The sequence below is a fragment of the Gossypium arboreum genome, chromosome 13 (assembly GCF_025698485.1).
Source record: "Gossypium arboreum isolate Shixiya-1 chromosome 13, ASM2569848v2, whole genome shotgun sequence".
NCBI lineage: Eukaryota > Viridiplantae > Streptophyta > Magnoliopsida > Malvales > Malvaceae > Gossypium > Gossypium arboreum.
In genome coordinates, this window is record NC_069082.1 from 26,954,743 (window position 1) to 26,979,000 (window position 24,258).

Here is a 24,258-nt window from a genome sequence, read left to right on the forward strand (position 1 = left end):
AATACATGCATATCATTCATGGATAAATTTTTAAACATAAATCCTAGCTCAAAATAATGGTAGAAATGAGCAGATCATGTTACCAGGATTTCAAAAATACATAGAACATTAAAACGGAGCTCGGAATCACTTACTATTAAGCTTGGAAGCTTGGCCAAACCTTAACCATGGCTGCTCTTGGTACATTCTGCTCTAGCAAGAAGAAAGGGACACATATAGAGTTTAAAATTTGTCTTTTAATTCATTTTACCCATAAATAACCAAAATCCCCTTTTTACTATTCTTTCAAATTCTACCCAATCAAGGCCATTTTTGTCCAACAAGTTATAAAATGGTTTAATTATCATTTAAGGACCTCTCATTTAAAATTTAATAACAATTTAATACCTCTAACATGTAGAACTCAACTTTTGCACTTTTTACAATTTAGTCCTTTTTACTAAATTGAGTGCCCTAACGTCGAAATTTTCGAATGAAATTTTCACGAAATCATTCTGTGAAATCGCATACCATAAAAATATAATAAAAATGAAATTTTTCTCATCGGATTTGTGGTCCCAAAACCACTATTCTGACTAAGCCTAAAATCAGAATGTTACAACTACTTTCTCTCCACTTGCAAACGTCCAATCTCCCACTCCCCTTTTTCATGTTACTGCCATTTTTTTTCCTCTTTTATACCGTTTTCATTCCTTTTTCTCTTGGTTTCTACTTTTTCTTTCTTTTTTTTTTCGCTTTAATCGTTCTTGAATACTACCGATTATTTTGTGTGTTTTGTCGCTGGGATTGTATTTCATTGCAGTGTAAGTTTCATTTTGTTACCATTGTTGTCTTTTTATTGTTGTTTTAGTTTTAGTTCATTTCTTGAACGAGTTGGGTATGAGTTGGTATATTTTTTCATTAGTCATGGTGATTAGTGATTTCGTGGTTCTTGTTTAGGCGAAAGGGTTGTGAATCAAGACCTTCCAGTTGAGTAGGCTCGATTTTGGACAATGTTTCAGATAAGTAAGTAATCGAATTTTGGTTTTGGGTCTGAAATTTTAGTTTAAGGGTGTGTTTTTAAATGGATTTTCTCTTGGTTAATTCATGCGAATTGATGAACAATTGTAGGTTTTTGTGAGTTCTGATGGTGTAGTTGATCAAATCAACAATCAAGTGTGCGAAACTAACCCGGAACCTCGCTTGAAACTTGAGAAAATCGTAAAATAGGGGTTGTTTTTTAAACTGCCAAGCACCACATGACCGTGTGTTAGGCTGTGTGGTATACTGTGCGCACCATACAGCCGTGTGACAGGCTTTATGGAGCATACGACCTGGATGTGTAGATCGTATGCACCACACTAACTGTCTTTTTCTACCATGTAAGCCTCTTGAGCCAATTTTGGAGCCCAAAAAGGGGCCGATTAAGGGACTTAAGAATTGGATCTGTGGGCGTTGTGTAAGCTTAAAAAAGCGTAAGTTTCAATATGCAAACTTAGGCATGCGTAGTAACTAGGGGTGAGTGTTCGATCAAATCGAATGAAAAAATTTCGAGTTAATCGAGTTGACGAATCCTATTTTATCATCCTGACTCGATTTTGAATTTTCTCAAATCGAATCGAGTGAGATTGAATTAAAATTGAATTGAGTCAAATATATTTGTTCGAGTTAAATTAAAAAAAAATGACTTTGGGTCCTTATAACCGCTGCACCCATCATAATCAAATTTGTTATTAACTTTCGCTCCTCAAATTTATTTATTAATCTTTTATATATGGGTTAGCTTCTTTGCTTGCTTTGCTTCAATTATCTTCTGATTTTTGTCATTATGCATTTTCAAATTAAAAATATATTAAATATAAAAATGTGGTATTTTAATAAAAGTTATCTTAAAGATAAAATGTGAAATTGGTACCAACATAAAATGTCATCATCAATAATTCAATTTTAATGAAATTTATAAAGATTTAATATGATTGAACAATTTAATAATATAAATAGTACAAAATATAAAATTTAATTTAATAATATAAATAGTAGATATAAATAAAATTATTACTATTTAGGTTTAGAGATTTTTTGATAATTTTTATTTGGGTATAAAGGGTGAAAAGTAAAAGTGTAGGGAAAGTAAAAAGTTTTAAGGGTCGGAGGAGTAAAATTTTGGGGGAGGAATAAATGAGAGAAAATATTCAAAAAATTTGGAGGGAGGGAAGGGGAATGGGTTTGGGTAGATGAGGATGGGATGGGAAGGAGTAAAAGTTTTGAGGGGAAGTGGGAGGGAGTAGAAGTATTGGGGGAAAGTAAAAAAGGATTGAGGGTTTGGCGTAAAAATGTAAAATATTATAGTTTAATATTTGATTTATTTGAATTATTCGAGTTATTCGAATTTGAAAATCAAATTCAATTCGAACTCGAAATTCGAAAAAAATCAGTTAACTCGAATAACTCGATTCATTTAACTCGAAATTTAAATTTTTTCAATTTTTTTGAGTCAAATCAAGTTTTGCTTACTCTTAGTAAGAAGCATGTTAAATAAGTTTCAATAAGTATATTAATATGATATGATATGCTCTATAAATATGTACGTTAGCTATGCAAGCTATATAATTTGTGAGTACGACATGCTATGTTATGTTCCGTATAAAAATATATGTGTACGCATGCCATACAATTTGCATTATATGCATGTATGACATTATGCCTATGTTTTAGGGTGGGATTTGACATGATGGAGGAAGTGTTATATGGCAATATTTACTGCAATTATGGTGGCTAGACCGCAAATTTATGTTTGGCAGTTCAACAACATATTTATGAGTGGCACACCGCCATATACTAGTGTGATTGGTTGGACGGAAATGGTGTGTAGTGGATGGGGGTAGGATATGATATGTTATAAGATATACTTTGATACGAAATATGGTATGATATGATATGTTATAAGATATGCTTTGATATGGAATCTGATGTGTCGTGGTACATTCTGATATATATATATATATATATATATATATATTTATACTGCATTTTGTGGGTCAAATCATACACTGAGCGTAAAGCTCACACATTTGTTTGCCTCGTTTCAGGTGACCTTCAAGCTTAGGATTGGACAGCGACACTAGAATCAACAATTTGTATAGCGAAAGCGATTTATGCCAAAAGAAGCAACAAAAGAACAACAGAAAGTCATAGAAAAGAACGCACACAAGGTGTTTGAGTAAATGCTCTCAATATTCTCTTATTCACAAAGAATAATGAAACAATGAATGGAGTGGGTACAAATGAGTGGGAGGCTTTCTATTTATAGTTGAGCTCCCTTAAAATTGACGGTCAAGATACATTTACATCGACAGACGATATTAACTATATCCCTTATTTTAGGGATTTACAAGGTATGTCTTATCAAATCTAATCTAATCTTTACAAGATATGACTCTATCAATCTTCTAAGATTAGTTACCAAAATATCCTAAGTTGTCATATCTCTATTGTCAGGCCAACCAGGTTTCAATCTAACAGGTTTCTCCATATCGAATTGGGCCAGTTCTTGTGGGCCAAATGATCCCCATCTACACAATAGACCTCCATCGGATACATTTAGTGCGATGGTCACGGGTTTTGAACTGCGGTTCGTGACACTAGGTTCTCGTCATATATCGTCTGTAGTATTAATAGGTGGTTGCGAAGATAACCTACCTCTGAAGAAAAATGATGCTGGGGGTGTTTGTGACATATCGACAAATAATTGTATGGTGTTGAATAACCTGGTTGTGGACAGAATGTTGGAATTGTAGGTAATAATAGATACATTGATGTTGTTGTTGGCAGTGGCGTGTAATATGGTCTCAGGGAAGGAGGTGATGCAAAAAATATATTGGAGAATATGTTGATGCATGGTATGATGGTGCATAATGTGGTGCTTGTGTAAAAGAAATGGGGTTAGTGAAAGCACCATAAAAGTATGAACTATATTGATAGGGAAGTGGTGCACCTATCAGTGCTTCATGTGAGGTTAGAGCTGATGATGATTCTATTGATGCATGTACTCTCAATAGCAGCCTCATGTGGGGTCGTCTTGGCCTTCTACAATGATATTACCAACTTTTTTCCTCCTCCGGAAGTAGATATGGCTTACCATGAAGTCTAAACTATGTCATGGAATCTAGAGAGATCACCAAATCCGATGGGAAAATTGGTTCGTGTATAGGTATGAAACTATACCTATGTTCCCAAATGTAGATATATTTGGCATGGAATTTAGGTTTATCTTTCCCCCTCCTCCCGCGTAAGCCGATCTTGTGAAGTTCATTGAGCTCTTGGGGTGACGATGAAATACTTTGCTTAGACACAAATTGGCGCATCACTCGATGCGATTCATGCATCTCGACCATTGCAAAAACTATCAATGACACTTTGATGTGCCAAATTTTGCAATTCGTCAAAAATTTGGTCGAGATGCATTATTGAATTCTTGAATTAGAGTATGACATTCATTCAAACTATAGTATGAAATTATAAATTCTATTATGTACCTAATATTAAATTATAAATCCTTACGTAAATATTATATAATTGAAAAATTCAAAAGCTAGCATCGGTTTATGATTGTTGATCTAGCAATAACTGAATATCTTCGAGGTTGTCTGGTATACCCACATGACTCGCGTTATTGTTCCACCTATTCAAATAATATGTTACTTCAAAAAAAAAATGAAAAAAATATTATGATAACTATATTATTAAGTGAATTTTACCGTATTACGAGTGGGAATTCATAAGGGGTGTTTACTTGGGGACGTAAAAATGGTAGGCAGTACCATGCCCATGACTGAAGGAGTATGCAACCATTAATTTTAATTTTTGTGCTTTCGTTGTCTGATACATTTATCGGTACAATGTTGCCAACACAACTAATCATTAACCGAGTCACCTCTCTTTTTTTAGGTTGACTAGTTCTAGGAGCCACATTAAGTTTACCAGATTTTGAGATTTATTTGGCATTAAAAGACCCGTGATTAACCTCAGGATGAATACTCGCGTATATTGTTGTATTTCAATGGCACTAGCGAAGTTGTCAATATAATTAAAATTGTCTTCTAGCCATTTCATCTCTATCTGGTTGCCACTCAACTTGTCCGATACTTTGCCTAAGTATGGGTTTGATGGACGGTGCGGTGCGTTTAGCTTACTTTTTGTCTCGCGCTACAATACCTAATCTCATCGCCATAACTGTTTTTACACAAATTGCAAGTAAACGCATTGTCCATCGAAACCCACCCCAATAATTGGTCGTAAATTGCGTTCCAATCACCAACGCCGAATACCCCTATAACGATTGCCCCATCAATTGGTAAACCAAGTTGAAATGCTACATCCTCAAGTGTAATTGTGCACTCACCGTACGAAAGATGAAATGTGTGTGTCTCGGGTCTCCATCTTTCTACCAAAGAGCTAATAAGTGTGGGATCCAATTTAGTCCCCCCAGCATACGAGACACATGCAAGAATCTCAGCTCTTGTAAGTGTTGTTTAATAACAAGCAATGCCCTCGCATTTAAATTGTGTATGTACGCCTTGATAATCTAATTTTTAGTCTGATTATATTAATATAAAAATTATAAATAAATAATGTTAACAATTTAATAATTATATTAATTAAAATTAAAAAAATTAATAATATTTTTTTACCATTTGCAATTGGACACGGAAATGTGTTTATTATCCAAACGAATAAGTGGCATTAATATTTTAAAAATATAAAATAAAATAATATTAAAGAAATTATGAAATATAAAATTAAGACAATAAAAATTTGAGAGAAATTAAATGAAAATTTGATAATAAAATAATTGAGATAATAGAATTTGAATGCAAAAGAAGGAAAATAAGAGTACATATAAAAATAAATTAGCTGTTATATTAAAAGTTATTGTTGGATGAAAACGTGTGCAACAAAATGTATTTTCTGTTTCTCGCTCTAAAATTAATTAATTTCTCTAAATTTAATAAAAAAACTTAATTTCTGAATTAATTATGGAACGGACTTTCTAACTAATTTAACCCTGAATTATTATTACTATTATTGAAAAATAAAGACAAAACAGTGATATAGAGATCCAATGCTGTGTATCTGTATAAAACGTGCTGTTACGTTAAGGCAGATCTGGGATTTTAGGACATCAAACAATCGTATCTGAAAGTCTCCACATTTACGTGTCTCTTCCAATCCCATCTCACCACGTGTCTTTATTAATTTTGACCTCTATTTATTACTATTAGTACTACTATTATTATTAATTTTATTTTTCCTCCCCAATCTCTTCTTCTTTTTGCATCCACTGATTTTGCGTTCTTTGTTTTGTGGAATCAAAGCTTCGCCGTTGACCATGATTCTCCGGTCGGTATTGGTCTTGGTTCTGTTGGTGGGGGTTTTATTCCCTGCATCGCAATCTTTGCGTTTCGATCTGCAATCGGGACAAACTAAATGCATCGCCGAAGACATCAAGAGCAATTCAATGACTGTCGGAAAGTACCACGTTGTTAAACCTAATGAAGATCATCCTTTGCCCGATACTCACAAGCTCACCGTCAGGGTACTCTTAAAAAAACCCCAACCAAAAACCCAACCTTTTTCTTTCTAATTTTGTGTTTTGAATTTTGGGAGTAGTTTAAGATGTTTTGGGCTGTAAATTGTTGTAGGTAACGTCTTCATATGGGAATAATTTTCACTCGGCGGAAAAGGTGGAGAATGGGCAGTTTGCATTCACGGCGACGGAGCAAGGTGATTACATGGCTTGCTTTTGGGCGCCGGAGCATTCGCCGCCGATCACGGTCACCGTTGATTTCGATTGGAGGACTGGAGTCCACACCAAGGACTGGACTAACGTTGCCAAGAAAGGCCAAGTCGATGTAAGTATTATTATCCCTTCCCACGAATATGTTGCTTTAAGTGGGAGGGGGGGCTTGGGTGGTGAAGGGACCATAATCGTTGCATCTAAAATATATATAGTTTTGTTGTTCTTTGTAACAACGATTCAATTTAGAGTGCTTGTAGTTTTAAGCGTTGAAAACTACGTAGATTTATTGTAATGATCATTAGGATCATCTTGGTTGATTGGAACTACTTGGAAAAAGATTTAAACCCTAGTTGCTTAGTGCTAAGCTAAAGGGTCTCTCGGTCACGGTGTTCCATAGAAAATTACTGCTTTTTCTTTAGTGTTCAAGGCTTGTTATGTTCTTTTTTTTCATCAGATCCACCATGTTCACTTAGCATGAGATGTTGGTTATGAAGTTCACTAGGCCGATTTCTGTGACTTTGGCCTTTTCTATGAACAAAAACTTCCTTGCTTGCGGTTCAATCTTTGGAGCTACGGATTGGGTTTTTGTAAATTAGATGGACACTCTCTTACATGGTTGTTTCTGCAGCTGTTGATTTGCCCCCTTTGTAAGCAAAACAGGCTGAGAATATAGTTTAATATGTATAAGATCCTGATGCTTAACCCGGATACAGTTAGAGTAACATTAACCTTTTATCTCTCCTTAGTGCTAAAGCAGTTGAGTCTCTTTTCCATATAGCTTGCAAAGATTGTTGCAGTCCTTGATGCATTCTAATTAGTAAACCCTAGATAGCAAACACCAACCCACTATCACTCTTCAAGAACGATTAGGCATGCTAGGTTTTTTGCATTCCTATTGTTTTCATACCTTTAGTAGTACCTACCTACCTGCCTCTGGAACATTGATGCTCGGATTCTTTATTGTCATCAATAGGTATGAGAAACATTTCACAAAAATTGCCATACTCATTTCAAACACATACCTCAAGTCCGTGTAACATAATTGGTGCTTATGTTCTAATCCCTTATCTGAATCCTAGATGGAAAAAAGAAAAACCTTATTGTTTTTCTCTTTTATTTCTATTGTAAATACCAGGCGATGGAACTTGAGCTGAAGAATCTGTACGATACCATTCAATCCATTCATGAGGAAATGTTTTATTTGCGTGAGAGGTAAGGAAACATCTTATCCGTCGTTGTTGTCGCATAGCTCTTCTTCTTGAAGGAATCTTATTTCTTCACTCACTGTTTTGGGTTCTGCATATGATTCTTTTTGTGTGTGTGTGTGTGTGTGTGTTCCAGAGAAGAAGAAATGCAGGAACTGAACAAAGCTACAACCTCCAAAATGTTCTGGTTGTCGTTTCTCTCACTGTTTCTTTGCCTATCAGTAGCCGGATTACAATTTTGGCATTTAAAAACCTTCTTCGAGAAGAAGAAGCTTATTTAAGTTTGTAAGACCATAGGTTTTTTTCCTGTACCGTTGCAAAATATTTTGACAAAAATAATTTTCTAGGTCTCATAGCTGGAATGGGTCTCTGTCATGTGAAATGTGTAATATCTTTGTGGCTACCTTCTATAATGGATGAAGTTTGGGGAGAGAGTGAGGTAAGGGGATACAAAATGACAAGCTTGGTAGTTGTTATTATTACCTATGTTATTCATACTCTTCATTTTTTTTTAAAGCATTTATATCTAACACATACTCGGCCATGTTTGAATGTGGGTATGAAAGCATGACCTTTTAAATATACAAAAACCGTCGGATACATTTTCATATCCGACACTTTTGTTTCGTTTATATTCTCAATTATGATGATAGAAAATCACCTAATTTCTATCACATTTTGCAACCCAACCAGATTGCAAAATGAAGATTGAGGGCAAAATTTGAGATCCCCACCCAACCCCTTAAGGTTCTTCAAATCCAAGTTGAACCTTAGAATGAAAAGACTGAATGCCGAAGAAGAAATATGTAATTTTTCATAAAATAAACAGGAAAAAAAAGGTAAAGCAACAGGCAGATCTGGCAATATCAGGCATAGCAAGATCATATGACACATACAAAATGAAAAATAATTAAAATTATATAATAGAGATATTAACATGTTAAAATTACATAAATATAAAATATCTTAAACCTGGTCATGACAACAATATAATACAAATGCTGACAGATAAGAATTGTAAAGTCCGACAACAGGAAATGAGCAACAGCTACCATGAAACAAGCCATGATTCAAAAAGCATACCTAAGCACAAAAACAAAATCCAGAAATTCAACCTGAAAGCTCAAACTAGGACAACTTTGTCCAACCAGTTAAAAAAGAGTACTAATATAACAACATTGATATTTTCTTGCCTATTATTGCTCTTCATAATCAATGGTGAATGGCGATAAGGATGAAAAGTAAAACTGTGTACGATGAGGAAACGTTTTATTATATGCAAATTCGGGTGACCTCCAAAGAGTTGAAATTGAAATGCAGACATACTTTTATGACTGAATTTGGAAAGAGGATAGAGGAAAACCAGTTATGGTAAAATCTATAACAAGCAACTTACTGAGTCTATTTACAGTACCATCCATCGGCACAAATGGGGGAGCTTGGAGGTGATTGGTAGAAACGGAAGGTTTATCATCAGTTACATCAAATCTTGAATACTATGTATTGTATATACTCAAACAATGATCTGAGGATACATTTTTTTCCTACATCTTTTCAAGCCTCTTGAGAATATCCAAGAAAGAAGGTCTTTGATTCATATCGGCAGCCCAACAATTGTCTGTTAAGCTAAGAAAGATTCAAGAAGAAACCAATCAGCAATTCCACTTGTCCAAGTCCAGCACCTCAAATTGTTTGTTAAGTAACTGTATTAACATTAATTGCTAAACATCTTTGGGAAGAGATTTTGCAGTTAAAAGGTTGGATAATACCAAATGCTAGGAATATGGAGATGTAAGGCAGTATTAAGGTCAACAATATGCAAATCTGCATGCAGATATTATAGCTTATATAACCTACTTATCATTATAAAATTCAAGTTGTGGTTTGACCATGTACATGGTGTAGCACAAGCCATGAAACCTTCTAGTAAAGTAAAAGAATTATAGAGATGGCTTACTCTCTGAGTTCAGGGAGGTATGATTTTGAACGAAAAGAAGGTCGGTGTCCTGCTGCAACATACTTAGCTGCTTCATAAGGTTCATAATTCGAGAATGGTGGTTCTCCTTCAAGCATCTGCTCCAAGTAAGAACATCATGCATTAGAACTAATCTCAAATAGATTACCATCAATGTCATTTTGAAGGAGGAAGAAGATTACCTCATAAAGTATCATTGCGAAAGAGAAAACATCCACTTTTTTATCATATTTCCGGTGCTTGAAAACTTCAGGTGCCATATAACGATCTGTCCCAAATGCAAAGTAAAGAACCTAAGAATCTGAGGATCATATGTTATCCAAAGGAAACCTGCACAAACACTCACAACTCCCTGTTTCCCCAGTCATTTTGTAGACATCATGACAATTTTGAACCTTGATGAGTTTGCTCAGTCCAAAGTCTCCAACTTTCAAATGATCAGCACTGGAGTTGACCAAAAGCACATTCCTGACAAAAAAAAAAAAAAGGAATATTATAACATGAAAAGTCGATGCAATTCAAAGCTTTCAACCATGGAAGAAAAAGGAAAAGAAATCAACTAGAAAATGAGGAAGATTTTTGTGCTTTCAGAAGGCCAAGTTCATTAACCCTTCCAAATTTACACGAAATATTGTTGAAATATGTGAAACATTTAAAGTTATTTAGGTAGATAAATCTTAAAATAAATTATTTGAAATATTCTAGAATATTTTATTTTATGTTGTAGTAATTTATTAGAATAAGGGAATTATTTTCCTTATCTAGTTTATTAGAATAAGGGAATTATTTTCCCAATTATGTTATGACTCTTTTCTTTATTTAAATTTAGTTGTTTAGGTAATAAAAGACAGAACAATTTTATTAAATGCTCTCTTGAAAACTTTCATAGCATTTGAGGTAGGTTATCTCTAGTAGCATCATGGTTAAAACAACCTTCCTTGGAGATAGGAGATCCAGCAATCAAACAGAGGAAAAGTTTTACCGTTGAAACAACTAATGAAAATTATGAGGGCCAAAGTTCTCTAGAAGGGTCTCCATTCACTAAGGAACAACTACAGCATCTACACAAACTTTTTCAATCACCACAATTTCGGATGAATTCTTATCTTCCTAACTCATCCAATAATCCTTCTTCCTCCTTTGCCTAATCAAGTACTGATTTTTCTGTTTTTTTTAGTGCCAAGCCTTGTAAAACAAACACGTGGATCGTTGAATCTAGAGCTAGTGATCACATAACTAGTAGTCATTTTCTTTTTTCAACTTACACACCTTGTGCAAGAAACAAATAAATCAAAATAGCAAATGTGTCGTTCTCGGCAATAGCTGGGAACAGCCCTGTTAAAATTTCGCCTTCCTTGGTTTTACATGATGTTTTACATGTGCCAAATCTAGTTTGTAATCTCATATCGGTCAGTAAATTATCCCAGTCCTCGAGTTGTCATGCTATATTTGACTCCTCTGTATGTAAATTTTAGGACATAGTCTTGGGGAGGATGATTGGCAATGCTAAAAAATCTGGTGGAATTTACGTTCTTGATGACGACCATCTAAGTCAACCAACAACTACTTTATGTTTAAATTCTGCTTCTAGTTTTGATAAGGTTATGATTTGGAATTATAGGCTTGGACATCCTAATTTTTACTATTTAAGATATTTGTTACCTGATCTATTTAAAAATAAAAGTCCTTCATACCACTGTGAATTTTGTGAATTGGCTAAACATCATCGGTCATTCTTCCCACCTCAAAAATATAAAGCTTCCAAATCTTTTTCGTTAATTCATAGTGATGTTTGGGGACCTTCAAGAGTCTCAATTTTTTTAGGGAAACGTTGATTTGTCACATTTATTGATGATTATACTCGCATTTGTTGGGTGTTTTTATTAAAAGATAAGTCTAAAATTAAAAATGTGTTTCAGTCTTTTTATGCTATGATGAAAACACAATTTGAAATGAGAATAGAAGTACTTCGGAGTGACAGTGGTAGGAAATGTTTTAGTGACCAATTAGGTGTTTTCTTAACCAAACATGGTATAGTCCACCAAAGCTCTTGTACAAATACACCACAACAAAAATGGGGTTACAGAAAGAAAAAACCGACATTTTTTGGAAGTAATTAGAGCCTTGATGTTCACTAGTCAGATACCACATTATCTTTGGGGCGAAGCCTTGTTAACAGCTACATATCTTATTAATAGAATGCCTAGTAAAATTCTAAACTATAGAACTCCTTTCAATCTCTTTAAAGATAACTTTCCTAACTCTAAATTGATCACAGATTTATCCCTCCAAGTTCTCGAGTGTAGTGTTTTTGTTCATCTTCACAACCAAGGTAAACTAGATCCTAGAGAAAAAAATGCATCTTTGTTGGCTATGCTTCTAATAAAAAGGGTTACAAATGTTTATATCCAATTGATAGGAAGATTATTGTTACCATCGATGTCACATTTGTTGAAACGCAATCTTACTTTAATTCTAATCTTCAAGAAGGGAATTATAGTAAGGAAGATTCTATAATTGATCAAGAAAACACTAGGAGTATACAACATAGAAATTCTAATAATGGGGAAGGTGAATTAATAATGTTAATGTTGTTAATGAAAAGGAGTATGAAAGTGTAGAGTCTAATCATGAGAATAAAGAACAAACAAATGAGTTAATTGTTTACTCAAGAAGAAATTGAAATCAAGAAAGTGGAATCCACCAGATTCATCACCAAGAATCCGACCCGCAAGATCTTATCAAAAGTCCAGGTAAAGCTCATAATCCAACCAATGAGTTTTCTATTTTAGATATTCCAATTGTTAAAAGAAAAGGTGTTAGAAATGTTGTCAAATATCACATGTCTAACTTCGTGTCTATAAAGCCTTGTCTGCGACATTCTCAACCTTTGTTTTGTATCTCGATATTGAGAAAATACCCAAAAATGTGAAAGATGCTCTACAAGTTCCTGAGTGAAAGGAAGCTATTTTAGAGGAGATGCGTGCTCTTGAAAAAACAGGTACATGGGAAACAGTAGAATTACTTGTAGGGAAAAAATGTGGGCTGTAAATGGGTGTTCACAACCAAATTCAAACCGAATGGATCTTTAGATGGATACAAAACCTGACTGGTGGCTAAAGGGTACACTCAAACATACGGGATAGATTATCTTGAAACATTTGCTCCAGTAGCCAAATTAAATTTTGTTAGGGTTCTTTTATCAATTGTTGTTAATCTTGATTGGTTCTTACAGCAGCTAGATGTGAATAATGCTTTCCTAAATGGAAAACTTGAAGAAGAAGTTTACATAGATCTTCCTCAAGGTTTTAAAAAAAAATTTTGAACTCGAGTATGTAAGCTCAGGAAATCTTTGTATGGTCTAAAACAATCTCCTTGAGCTTGGTTTGAACGGTTCACTCAAGTTGTTAAAAAATAAGGTTACTTACAAGGGCAAGCTGATCACACAATGTTCTATCGACACTCACAAAGAGGTAGAATAGCAGTTATTATAGTTTATGTTGATATCATTCTTATAGGAGATGATGTGGATGAAATAAGGCGTCTTAAGGAGCATTTAGCATTAGATTTTGAGATCAAAGACTTGGGTCCTTTGAAATACTTTATTGGAATGGAAGTTGCTCAATCAAAGAAGGGTCTTGTGGTCTCAAAAAAAATATGTGATTGATCTTTTAAAAGAGGCTGGGATGAGCGGTTGTCGCCCAGCTGACACACCAATTGATCCAAATGTAAAATTCGAAAATAAAGAATGTTGATTAGTTGATAAAAGGCAGTATCAAAAATTAGTCGGTAAGTTAATTTACTTATCACATACAAGGCCAGACATAGCTTTTGCAGTGAGCTTAGTGAGTCAATTTATGCATTCCCCAATGGAGGAACATGAAGAAGCAATGTTTCAAATTCTGAGATACTTGAAGAGTTTACCTGGAAAGGGCTTATTCTTCAAGAAATTCAAACAAAGAGGAATTGAAGCTTATACAGATGCAGACTGGGCAGACTCAATAACAGATAGAAGATCTACATCAGGATACTGTATATTTTTTTGGGGAAACCTTGTGACTTGGCGAAGCAAAAAAACAAAATGTTGTAGCAAGAAGTAGTGCAGAGACTGAGTTTAGATCAATGGCTCAAGGAATTTGTGAAATGATATGGTTAAAAAAGAATTGTGGATGAGTTGAGGAAACCAATAACTTCACCAATGAAGTTGTGCTTTGATTAAAAAGCTGTCATTAGTATTGCTCACAATCCAGTCCAGCATGACAAAACTAAACATTTTGAGATTGATAGACACTTTATCAAGGAGAAGATTGAAGAAGACCAAGTGTGCATGTCGTTTGTTCCTTCATAATAACAGATTGCTAACATACTCACCAAAAGGCTCTCTAAGACAAGCTTTAATTTTCTTGTAAGCAAGTTGGATATGATTGATATATATGCACCAACTTGAGGGAGGGTGTTAGAAATATGTGAAACCCATATATTTTGAGATATATTTTAAATTTATTTAGGTAGATAAATCTTATTAGGTAGATAAATCTTAAAATAAATTTAAATTATTTGAGATATTCTAGAATATTTTATTTTATCTTTTAGTAGATTATTAGAATAAGGGAATTATATTCCCAATTAAGTTATTACTATTTTCTCTACTTAAATTCAGTTGTTTAGTTAATAAAAGATAGAACAGTTTTATTAAATGCTCTCTTGAAAACTTTCAAATATCACCAATGCACGCAGTCAATGAAATGCATAGAGTCCTCAAAAAATAGCTAGTTGAAGAAAAACCAGAATTACTTGCTCAGCAAAACTGAAATAGAAACTGACTTGCCTTGGTTTTAGATCTCGATGAATTATAACATTTGGCTCATTGTGAAGATAAGCCATACCCCTGGCCACAATCATAAAATCCAGATTAGAAAAATAGCCGAACATATGAGAGAAAATTTAATGCTATCACATAGCCAACACATTTTCTGCAGATAGGGGCGAAGCCAGGGGGGCTGGCATGGGCCCCGGCCCCCCTAAAATATAAATTTGATCTTTTGGCCCTTAAATTTTTTTAAAAATTTTAAATTAGTAAAAGTAAAATTACACTTCGACCCCCTAAAATTATAAAATTTCAATTTAATCATTTACAAATTATAAAGATATAAACTATAAAAAATTAAAATTTTATCTGGCCCCCTAAAAATTTGTTCTGGCTTCGTCCCTGTAGAGTGACTCCGAGTCAAAAGGACGTGAAGTTAGAAAAATAAAAACCAAAGAAAGCCAATGATTTATCCTAATTAAAAAAGTAACATGATTTACGATACAGTTCTGCATTCTCTCACTCTTTTACTCCAAGGTTTACTCTGATACAAGAGCAGGACACATAGCGCTGCACCGACTATACAACTTAGCCTAGAAACATTCTTATATACCTCGCAATGTCCAATGCAAAGCTGACGGCTGTTGATGCACTAAGCGAACCCTTTTCCTTGAGATACTGGTGAAGATCACCCTGTAATAAAATATAATATAGATCAAAGAAATAGTAATTAGAGCAAAAGTTTCAAAACTCTAAAGAGAAACTGGATTGAGAAACATATATACATTCACATACCCCTTTTAAATACTCAGTAATTAACATAAGGGGCTTCTTGTCAGTGACAGCTCCAAGGAATTGAACTATATTAGGATGGCGGAGCTTTACAAGCAAATTCACTTCATGCCGGAAATCCTGACTGAACCAGCATAGCAGAAAACACACAAGTTGCCTTCTTAATTCAGTAAAAAATCAGGATAGATAGGAAATTAATCATGCTACAACAAGCATCAGATTAACCTGGTAACATATGGGAGTTTCTTTCAAAAATTGAAGCTAATTACAAGAAGGAGATGCATGTGTCACTAAAGAAAATGTTTCATGCCTTCTTCCGTGAACTCAAATCGGTTTATCTTTTCCTTCGGCTGCTTTTCGTTGTCAGTTAGAACATATTCACCTTTTCAGCATAGGACACAAACCAAAGAAGGAAACTTTTATGGGAAAGAGCTTTGGATGCAAACTATAGAGATACATTCAAAACATCGTGGGCTTACATGACCAATCTATCATCTGAAAGTGATGGAAGGATGCGTTTGACAGCTACAGGTGTTCCCCGCCAACTGGCTTTTAAAATCTCACCAAATGACCCCTGGCAATATGAGATATAATTAGAGAAAGCACATATTCCAGAAACTTCCTTACAACCAGAAATTACGGAGCTTACATATGAACTCAAGTTCCAAACCGGCAAATGGAACTTACACATCAGAGAGACACGCCAACCATCTAAACCATTTGAAGAAGTTTGATAGCTAGTTCAAACTTCCATTAGCCCAAAAAACATAATCTCAGGTATGAGCTTTTATAGTAATTAATCTTTCTACTAAGCATAAAAGGACATATACATTCAGCCATTGTGTATGGGGAGATGATATCATACTTCTAAAGACCACTTCATGATAAGGGCCAATTTTGATGTAAATGTCCATGATGATTGTCAAATTAAAACATAGTAAATCTTGATTTCATCAAATGGTTACTATCTTTCCATGGAGAAGATTACAATTATGCTAGTCCTAAGGTCTTTATTATTTCCTTTCTTGCCACACACCACATGTCTACATCCATGATAAACCCTCTGATTTATCTAAGAATCAGAGGCACTTCAGACATCAAAAATGATAGAAGACATTAGTCTTAGTTATGATAAGAATTATGGCTTTGCTTGGTTGGGAGGATCACAAGGAGGAAGGAAAAAGTTTTATTCCAATGCTTAAGCTACAAAGTTGAGAAGTGGTTATGAAACCTAACAATTAGATAAAAATTTCTAGGTTTCTCATTTTCCATCCTCTTTACCAAGCAAAGCCAAAAACCAAGGTAGATGCATCATGCAAAAATAAAACAACCAGTTTTTCTCAAAATCGTTTTACACTTAAATGCAATTCGCATGCATGCAAGCGGGCTTTGTTCTGCTCCGCAAGTTAGCAATATTAAATAATTGAAATCACACCTTTCCTATGATATTTGAACTAGAGAAGTCCAGCTCAGAAGGGTCAACTTCCCAGTCACACTTGTTTGGTAGAGGGGGCAGAACCGGCTTTGGTTCAAAGTGGCTTCCACTTTGGCCCTGCAACAAACAGAATTTTAACTTAAAACTCACAAGAGAAGCTAGAATGCAAAACTAACAAGGTCTTAATTACAAGCATTTCTACTAGCTCAAAAATCAATCAGATTATAAGAGAGAATTAACAAGCACTATTAAGAGCCAAAAGCAGGGTCCATTTCACTTTTTAAGGAAACTTTTCATGACTTAAAACAAAAATAAAAGTTATCAGATCTATGGATCTGGATCACTTTAAACAACGTTCTGACCAAACAGCCACATCTAATATGATGTCCTTCCAGGCATTCAAAAAATAATAATTCTTAAAAATAAAACAATCCATAATATCAACCATCAAGTCAGCCACCATATCTAGGTCCTCAGTCTTAGAACCAAGTATGAAATGCATAAATGTGGACCAAAATGAAACATAAACTGGATACAGTCAGAGTAATCGCATAAAATCAAAGTGTCATTCCCCGCAAATAATCATTCATCACACGATCAAGGTTTATTACAACCAATAATGCGATTAAGAGAGCAGGCATTTGGAGAAGTCCTTTAACTTTAGACTAAATATCAAAAGAAAATAGTTCGCAAAATACTCTAATGGAAAACTGCAAAACAAAATTCTGAACTTACGTAAGATAATCCACCATTTGACTTCAATAGTTCAATCATATTATGTTTTTTAGCTCCTTCTGCATCAGCTAAAGGCTATCATCATCAAGCAAATAAAAATCAAATCAACAAAATTCAGGTTAAATCCATATTAGAACATTGAAAACGAAAGAAAGCCTTTAAAGCGGCACCGTATTCTTCCAGCGATCTTGGGCGTTGACATCGGCACCATATTCAAGGAGGCACTTGGCGACGTCGATCCAGCCATGGAGCGAAGCAACGTGGAGAGGCGTACGGCTGTCGTAATCTCTAGCGTTGACCAAAGCCCGATCTTCCTCGAGAAGCTTGCGGACAGCGCCGGCGTCGTTTTGGTGAGCATGCCACAGTATCATCGACGTGCGGCTCACTCTTGCCTTCTCCTTTTTTTTGTCTGCTGACGATGTAGAGCTCACCCTCCCGCTCGACCCAGGCGCCGCCAATTCTCCGTCGGATGTGCCGGAGTTCATGGTCAACGATCTAACTTTTTTCGGATCGGAAATGTTTGTTTGTTTGTTTTGTTGTGTGGCTTATATTTTCTGGTGCGATTTGGGCGGAGAAAGTTCGCTGGAATCCAAAGTCAATGTAAAAATAATAAAATAATAAAACTTCTTCTTTTGGAGTGGACCGATCTATTTTTCAGTTTTCCATACTAAAATTAGAAGCTGTGCCTATGATCATAAATTGCAGTCACATATTGTTCGGATAAAATACTGGGAGGTCATATTATTTAATATGATATTAGGGACCACATTATCAGGCTCTTTCTATAATTTCTTCAAAAAATATTTTAATAAAATATATTTATTGCATTTATAATTTTGTTGTATATATAAAATCTATATGAAAAATAAGGAAACAAAAACATTTCAGGACAATCAAAATGAGTTGAATAGAGAGAAGGATTAGTTACACTATACAGTCTCGAAATTATGGCTTAATTTTAATCAGTTCTCAAACTTTAAAATATTTGTTAGTGTAGTCCTTAGCTTATTATATTAAAGCAGTTTTATGACACATATCAAATTGTAAATACATGTATATTTATCACATGCAAAGTTTAAATTTAATATGCCTTCAATTTTATTAATGCTATCTACTATCTTCTTTTTTAACACATTCAATCAAAAGTTTAAAATTTACTTTGTATAAAATTCAAATTACATTTAATAGTTAAATCGACAATTATTAAGGAAAAAAAACTTGATTGACAAATAAAAATGTACGTTCGAGCTCACTGAAGTACGCTTATTTTCCTCTTTCAAAGTTGAAAAGGATCATAAATAATTCTAATCATTGTATCAAAAATAATAATTTTGAACTATACCTATTTTTCTTGTCCGATAAAACTAAGTTAAGATGAGAATATAATTCTAAAGTCATGAGAAAGTTGGTTCCTCTTATCCCTAAAAAGATATGGTTCTATTAAAGAACTAATGTTGCCAAATAAAGAGAACAAGCTAAATTCTTAGAAAAAGTTGTAGAAACATATCAGGCAACACACCACATATTTGAATCAAATGTTCTTCCGCAATACACCATTAAAACCGAAACATTGAAACATGTTAGTCCGCAAACGATACTTTCTCCCCGGACTCGAAGCAGAGTGGTTAATAATATAACCATTCCTATGTATCACACCCTACGCCATTATCTTAGCAGACCTGACATAGAGGCTGTCTACGACCTTGCCAATGTTGGAGATGGTTTCCAATGTTGTGGGGTAGATGGCATCGGTCTTGGGATCGTTAAATATAACAAGACATCCGGCACCCTGATCCAGAGTCCCTGCAAACTTCTTATCTAAAATCATCTGAGAAAGTTTCTTCTCCACATGGTCTACAGGCAGTTCAATGAGTTCGGCAATATGAGTGATCTCAACCCTTGAGAATGGCTCAATCAATCTGCAGAGATTCTGCTCCAGTAGAGTGTCGTAGAGGGAAGAAAGGTGCCTGTGACAATAGGATCTTCCTCTAGTTGAGCCTTGAAATCACGAAGAGCAATCTCAAAAAGCTTCAGGGAACGTTTTGCATGGGCATCAGCGACAGCTTTCATGGCATCAAGTTCAGGCCCCACGTATTGAAGCCCAGCTTTCGATGATATTATACCAGCAACATCATCAGCCTGGCTCACCATTATTTTGCACAGCAGCATATACTTGAGGCTAAAGACAGCTCGAGGATCTTCAAGAGCATTGAAAGCTTCAAATGCTTCGAAGAAATAACTATAAGCAGTTTTATAGTCTTTCTCCTCTGCATGGAGGATTCCACTCTGCAAATCTATATTACCCTGTTGAGCTGGTGGGACATAAATCGCATTTGCTGCTGTTCTTGCAGCTGTTAAAGATGCCTTGGCTTTTGGCAGGTTTCGGAGAGAGAAATGAAGCTTACTCTCCAACAAGTCTATGTCCACAAGAAGCAGCTTGTCATCCAACCTTCTCACTTCCTTAATTAGGCCGGAAAGGAGATTAAGTGCTTCCAAGTACTCCTTGTTCTCTATCAAAAGGCCTGCAAGTTTAGCTTCAACTCGTTGGCGTAGAAAAGTTCGCTTCTCGGCACGAGTCCACTGCACCACTTCTTTGCAAAGAGAAATCTGGAGATCTGATGTTCCTGGTATTTTAGCTACATCATCAATTATACCACGAACAATTTTGGCAGTTTTTGCCTTTGGAATCAACGCAAAAAAGGGCCTCAATTGGGCCAGAAGACTTTTGAGCTCCTCTGCTCGGGTCTCTTGTCTGAGAAGATCAGACAGATTTGTTATGGCCTGCTCTTTAATCCGCACAGCATCAGGAGCAGATGAAGGATTTTGTAATACACGATAGAGGATTGAGATGGCTTCATATGGTGTTTTGGCTTCTAGGGCCCGTGCAAGTGAATCGGTGATTGCTGGGAGATATGATGAAGACATTGTAATTCCAGATCCTGCAAAACCAACAAGTCAGTTTGACATAGATGAACTTGCAGAAATAACAAAATTCCATTACAAAAGGGATACAAGTAACCCAAGAAGTTACTACCTAATTTGACAGCATGGATTGTAGCCATTTTAGTCAGTAAATCTTATACTAAACCAACCCACTGAATGCAGAAGTTGATGGGAATTTAAAAGACAAGCATCATCAAACAACTTGGCTTTTTGATAAAGACACAAGTATTCTTACAAAGCCAATTCCATACTTCAATGGCCATAAAACAATTCATCCTAAATTTTGAAAATAAAAACTTTTCTTGTTCAATCCCTTTGAACATGCATTGACGGACTAGAAAATCGTTTGTCGTTACATGTACCTTAGCTTCAACTACAAAGCATGTCACTTGCTATTGGTATCAACATATTGCAAATGAACAAGAATAAAAAGGCATATCAATATTTCCTGATCACCACTTGCCACTCAAATCTCATTGAAGTTGGCCTCAAATGTTATATTTATCGCTAATATGGAAAGAAAGAGCTAAGCCATCAATAGAAGCCCCTTCGTTTCTCGGACTAGGCAATTTGGGGTGCAGTACCTGTGTCAACACGGGGACACAGGTCAGATCCCGCAAAAACCAGCGGACAATGCGGTGGGTGAGAACTGAGATGAGAGGAGAAGAAAACTGATTTGCAGAGACTACAGAGAAGGGTATTCAAATAAATGAACAAAAAAATTGGAGTAACCCTATATTTCTATACGGGTAAACTGCTCAGTTGGTCACTCAATTTTAAGTGTTTTTATTTTCGTCATTTAAAATCACATCTTACAATCTTTCGGAGGCTTTTATTTTAATCATTTAAGCGTTAAATTTCTTATGACGATTGACTATATACCTACATCATATTTACAGTTTCATTTGCTCACCTAACTTCTGTGTCGCTTTCATTTTATCATATATAAAAATTTTTTATTTAAGTATTAATTGGGATAAAAAATATATTAGAGATTAAAGTGAATAATTATAGAAACTAAAATAATGCATTAAAAATTATCAAATTATACTTGTTTATACCTTGCCAAAAGTTCTATTTTTTCAATATTGAAATTTTAAATTTCAAAATATCAACATCAATTAAATAAATTGTGAATTTTATTTTATCTCTCCATAGTGTCAACTCAAATAACTCATCTTTAATAATTGCCTAAAAATTTAAATTTCTTTTATTATATGATCTTAAATCTTTCAGTATTAAGCTAAACGCAAAGAAAAAAATCCTCGTATTTAATTAAATTAATTAACTTTATCTTCCATGCCAAACAAGCAATTAATTTAATTAATTGTAAGGTATTTTTTATTTTTAGTTTAGCATGGAAGATTTGAGTTTACATAATCAAAATAAATTTAATTTCATAGACAATTATTAAATATAAGGTGAGCGTTTAATTGAATTGAGTAGAAACAAGTGAAAAAATTTCAAGTTAATCGAGTTAACGAGTCCTATTTTATCATTCTAACTGGATTTGATTTTTTTTCGAATTGAGTTGAGTGAAATGAAATTCGAATTGAGTCGAATCAAGTGAAATTGTTCGAGTTAAATTAAAAATTAAACATGTCAAATTAAAATCTTGTTACGGTATAACTAATTTCATGTTAGGACTCATTAATTTGAAACTATATATATATTTGAAAACTTTTCAAAGTAAAATAATAATAAAAATACTTTAGTATGATAAACTTGAATAATTAATTAACTTATTTAGGTCCCAAAATTATTATTCTATAAAATTTTTAATTTTTGAACTTTCTTTATATATTTTTATAATTTTTTAAAATTTTATAATTTTTAAAAATATAGTTTTTTTTTGAATGTTTTGTAATTTTTGTTGAGAGAGATACCAATTTGCTTATTTTCAAACTTAACAGGGACCATAAGGGTATTTACACCAATTTGTTATTTGAATTATTCGAATTGTAAAATTCAACTTGATTCGAACTAAAAACTCGAAACTTGAATTACTTATCCGAGTTGACTCGAAATTTAAATTTTTTTCGATTTTTTAAATCGAATCGAGTTTTGCTTACCGTAATTAAATATAAGTTATTTGAGTTTATTTTGTTAAAGATAACTTGGAAATATAAAATAAAATTTTAAAATCTAGAAAGAGATTAAATTAATTAAGTTTATTAATTTCATTGTTATGGTAACAAATTGGTTGACATTATCAAGGGATACAAATTTTTCAACAATTTATTTAATTGATTTTAATGTTTTGAAATTTAAATTTCAAGATTGATTTTTTTTAAAATTTAGGCAATGGGATAAACAATTACAATTTGACAAATTTTAATGCATTATTTTAGTTTTTATTGCTTTTTCACTTTAATCTTTAATTTTTTTACTTGGATCAAGACTTAGGGTCTGTTTGTTTGCTTGTAAAAGGTTTTATGAAAAATATTCCCATTGTTTTCCATATTTGTTTGGTGGAAAGTGAATTCCCACTATAAACCATTTTCCAAAACATGGGAAAATGAGAGCTTTTTTTGGGAAAATGTCTTACTCTTTTCTATTTCCTAAAGACATTTTCCAATTTTCTTCTCTTCACATCCCAGCAAACTTCCCCTTCTCACTTCTCCTTCCCTCTTCCTTGCCACCCTGACATTTACACTGCACTAGTGGCGACGACGTTCATCTTCCTCGAAGGTAAGAATGAAAAAAAAATATCCGTAAGACATTTTACACAATTTTATCTCGTCTTTCTATCTACTCTTGTTAAGTTTCTCACTTTTTTGTTTTTTTTTCTTTGATTCCATCTTTGTGCTAGAAAAGCAGTAGTTTCATTAACAAAAAAAAAAAAAAAACCTAGCCATTTCTACTCTTTTTAGAAATGAAACTCTCAACAATTGGGTGATTTTCTCTGTTCAGTTTCTTCGTCCATTTCCCTTCAGTGATTTGCCACTTCAAGCGAAATTAGTTGATTCAAGTTCGAAACTCAATTGTCAAAATGGATGGTGAGACAATTAACTATGGGAAATAATGAGAAATTAAGAACCATTTTGAAATTATATGATTTGTTTGCTTGCTTCTATTTGATTTTTTTCTATTTTTTTTTAAATTGTAATTGCTGCTAATTCTGCTTATGATAATTAGGTGATGAAATGGCAAGGCTTTCCTAAGTTTTACTAGTCTTGTGATTTTTTAAGCTTTACTAATCTTTTAGATTGATGTATTTCCTTATTATATAAGATGAATACTTCTTAGATTAGATTTATCAAAGACAAATTTTGATTCTTTTATTGCCCATTTAAGTGTCTAGTTGACTTTGTCTTTAGCATCACTTTTACATTGGTGATTCGTTTTTGTTTTGCTACACAGGCAAATCATCAGTATGTAAATTGGTTAGTACATCTGTGTTGGCTTGATTTGAGTTCTAGGAATCTGTTGGGAGTTGTGACGCATGTAGATTTTATATGGTAATTTTACATTATTAATCCATTGATGTCTGTCTGGTGCATGTTTTTGAATGGTAATGATATGTCTTTTTAATTCCTTGTGACATTTTGTTTCTTAGTTTTCTCAATAAATCTATACTTTAGTTTT

The 24,258-nt window shown here is 33.9% G+C and overlaps 2 protein-coding genes and 1 pseudogene across 4 annotated transcripts; 1 reads left to right on the top strand and 2 right to left on the bottom strand.

Moving 5' to 3' along the window:
• The first annotated feature begins 6,077 nt into the window (after positions 1–6,077).
• Positions 6,078–8,499, top strand: LOC108461380 (transmembrane emp24 domain-containing protein p24delta9-like). Its single transcript, XM_017761216.2, has 4 exons — positions 6,078–6,574; positions 6,681–6,890; positions 7,914–7,990; positions 8,120–8,499. Exons 1-4 carry the CDS (start codon positions 6,368–6,370, stop codon positions 8,262–8,264), a joined length of 639 nt encoding a protein of 212 aa, XP_017616705.1. The 5' UTR covers positions 6,078–6,367; the 3' UTR covers positions 8,265–8,499.
• Positions 8,500–8,883: 384 nt separating this feature from the next.
• LOC108461493 (integrin-linked protein kinase 1-like) lies at positions 8,884–18,473 on the bottom strand. Of its 3 annotated transcripts, XR_008277168.1 has the most exons (12): positions 17,898–18,468; positions 17,728–17,802; positions 16,993–17,109; positions 16,037–16,131; positions 15,561–15,681; positions 15,379–15,458; positions 14,787–14,846; positions 10,305–10,426; positions 10,141–10,226; positions 9,941–10,056; positions 9,380–9,609; positions 8,884–9,066 (listed from the first exon to the last, which is right to left on the bottom strand). XR_008277168.1 is itself a non-coding variant. In XM_053023899.1 (11 exons), the coding sequence occupies exons 1-11, from the start codon at positions 18,210–18,212 to the stop codon at positions 9,054–9,056; spliced, it is 1,200 nt and encodes a 399-aa protein (XP_052879859.1). In that variant the 5' UTR covers positions 18,213–18,473; the 3' UTR covers positions 8,884–9,053. The 3 variants fall into 3 exon arrangements, 2 of the variants coding, with proteins under 2 accessions (XP_052879859.1, XP_017616839.1); XM_053023899.1 differs by lacking the exon at positions 9,380–9,609 and having other exon boundaries at positions 17,898–18,473; XM_017761350.2 differs by lacking the exon at positions 8,884–9,066 and having other exon boundaries at positions 9,251–9,609.
• A 689-nt stretch (positions 18,474–19,162) lies between these two features.
• Positions 19,163–21,471, bottom strand: LOC108463431 (26S proteasome non-ATPase regulatory subunit 11 homolog; annotated as a pseudogene).
• Between the last annotated feature and the right edge of the window lie 2,787 nt (positions 21,472–24,258).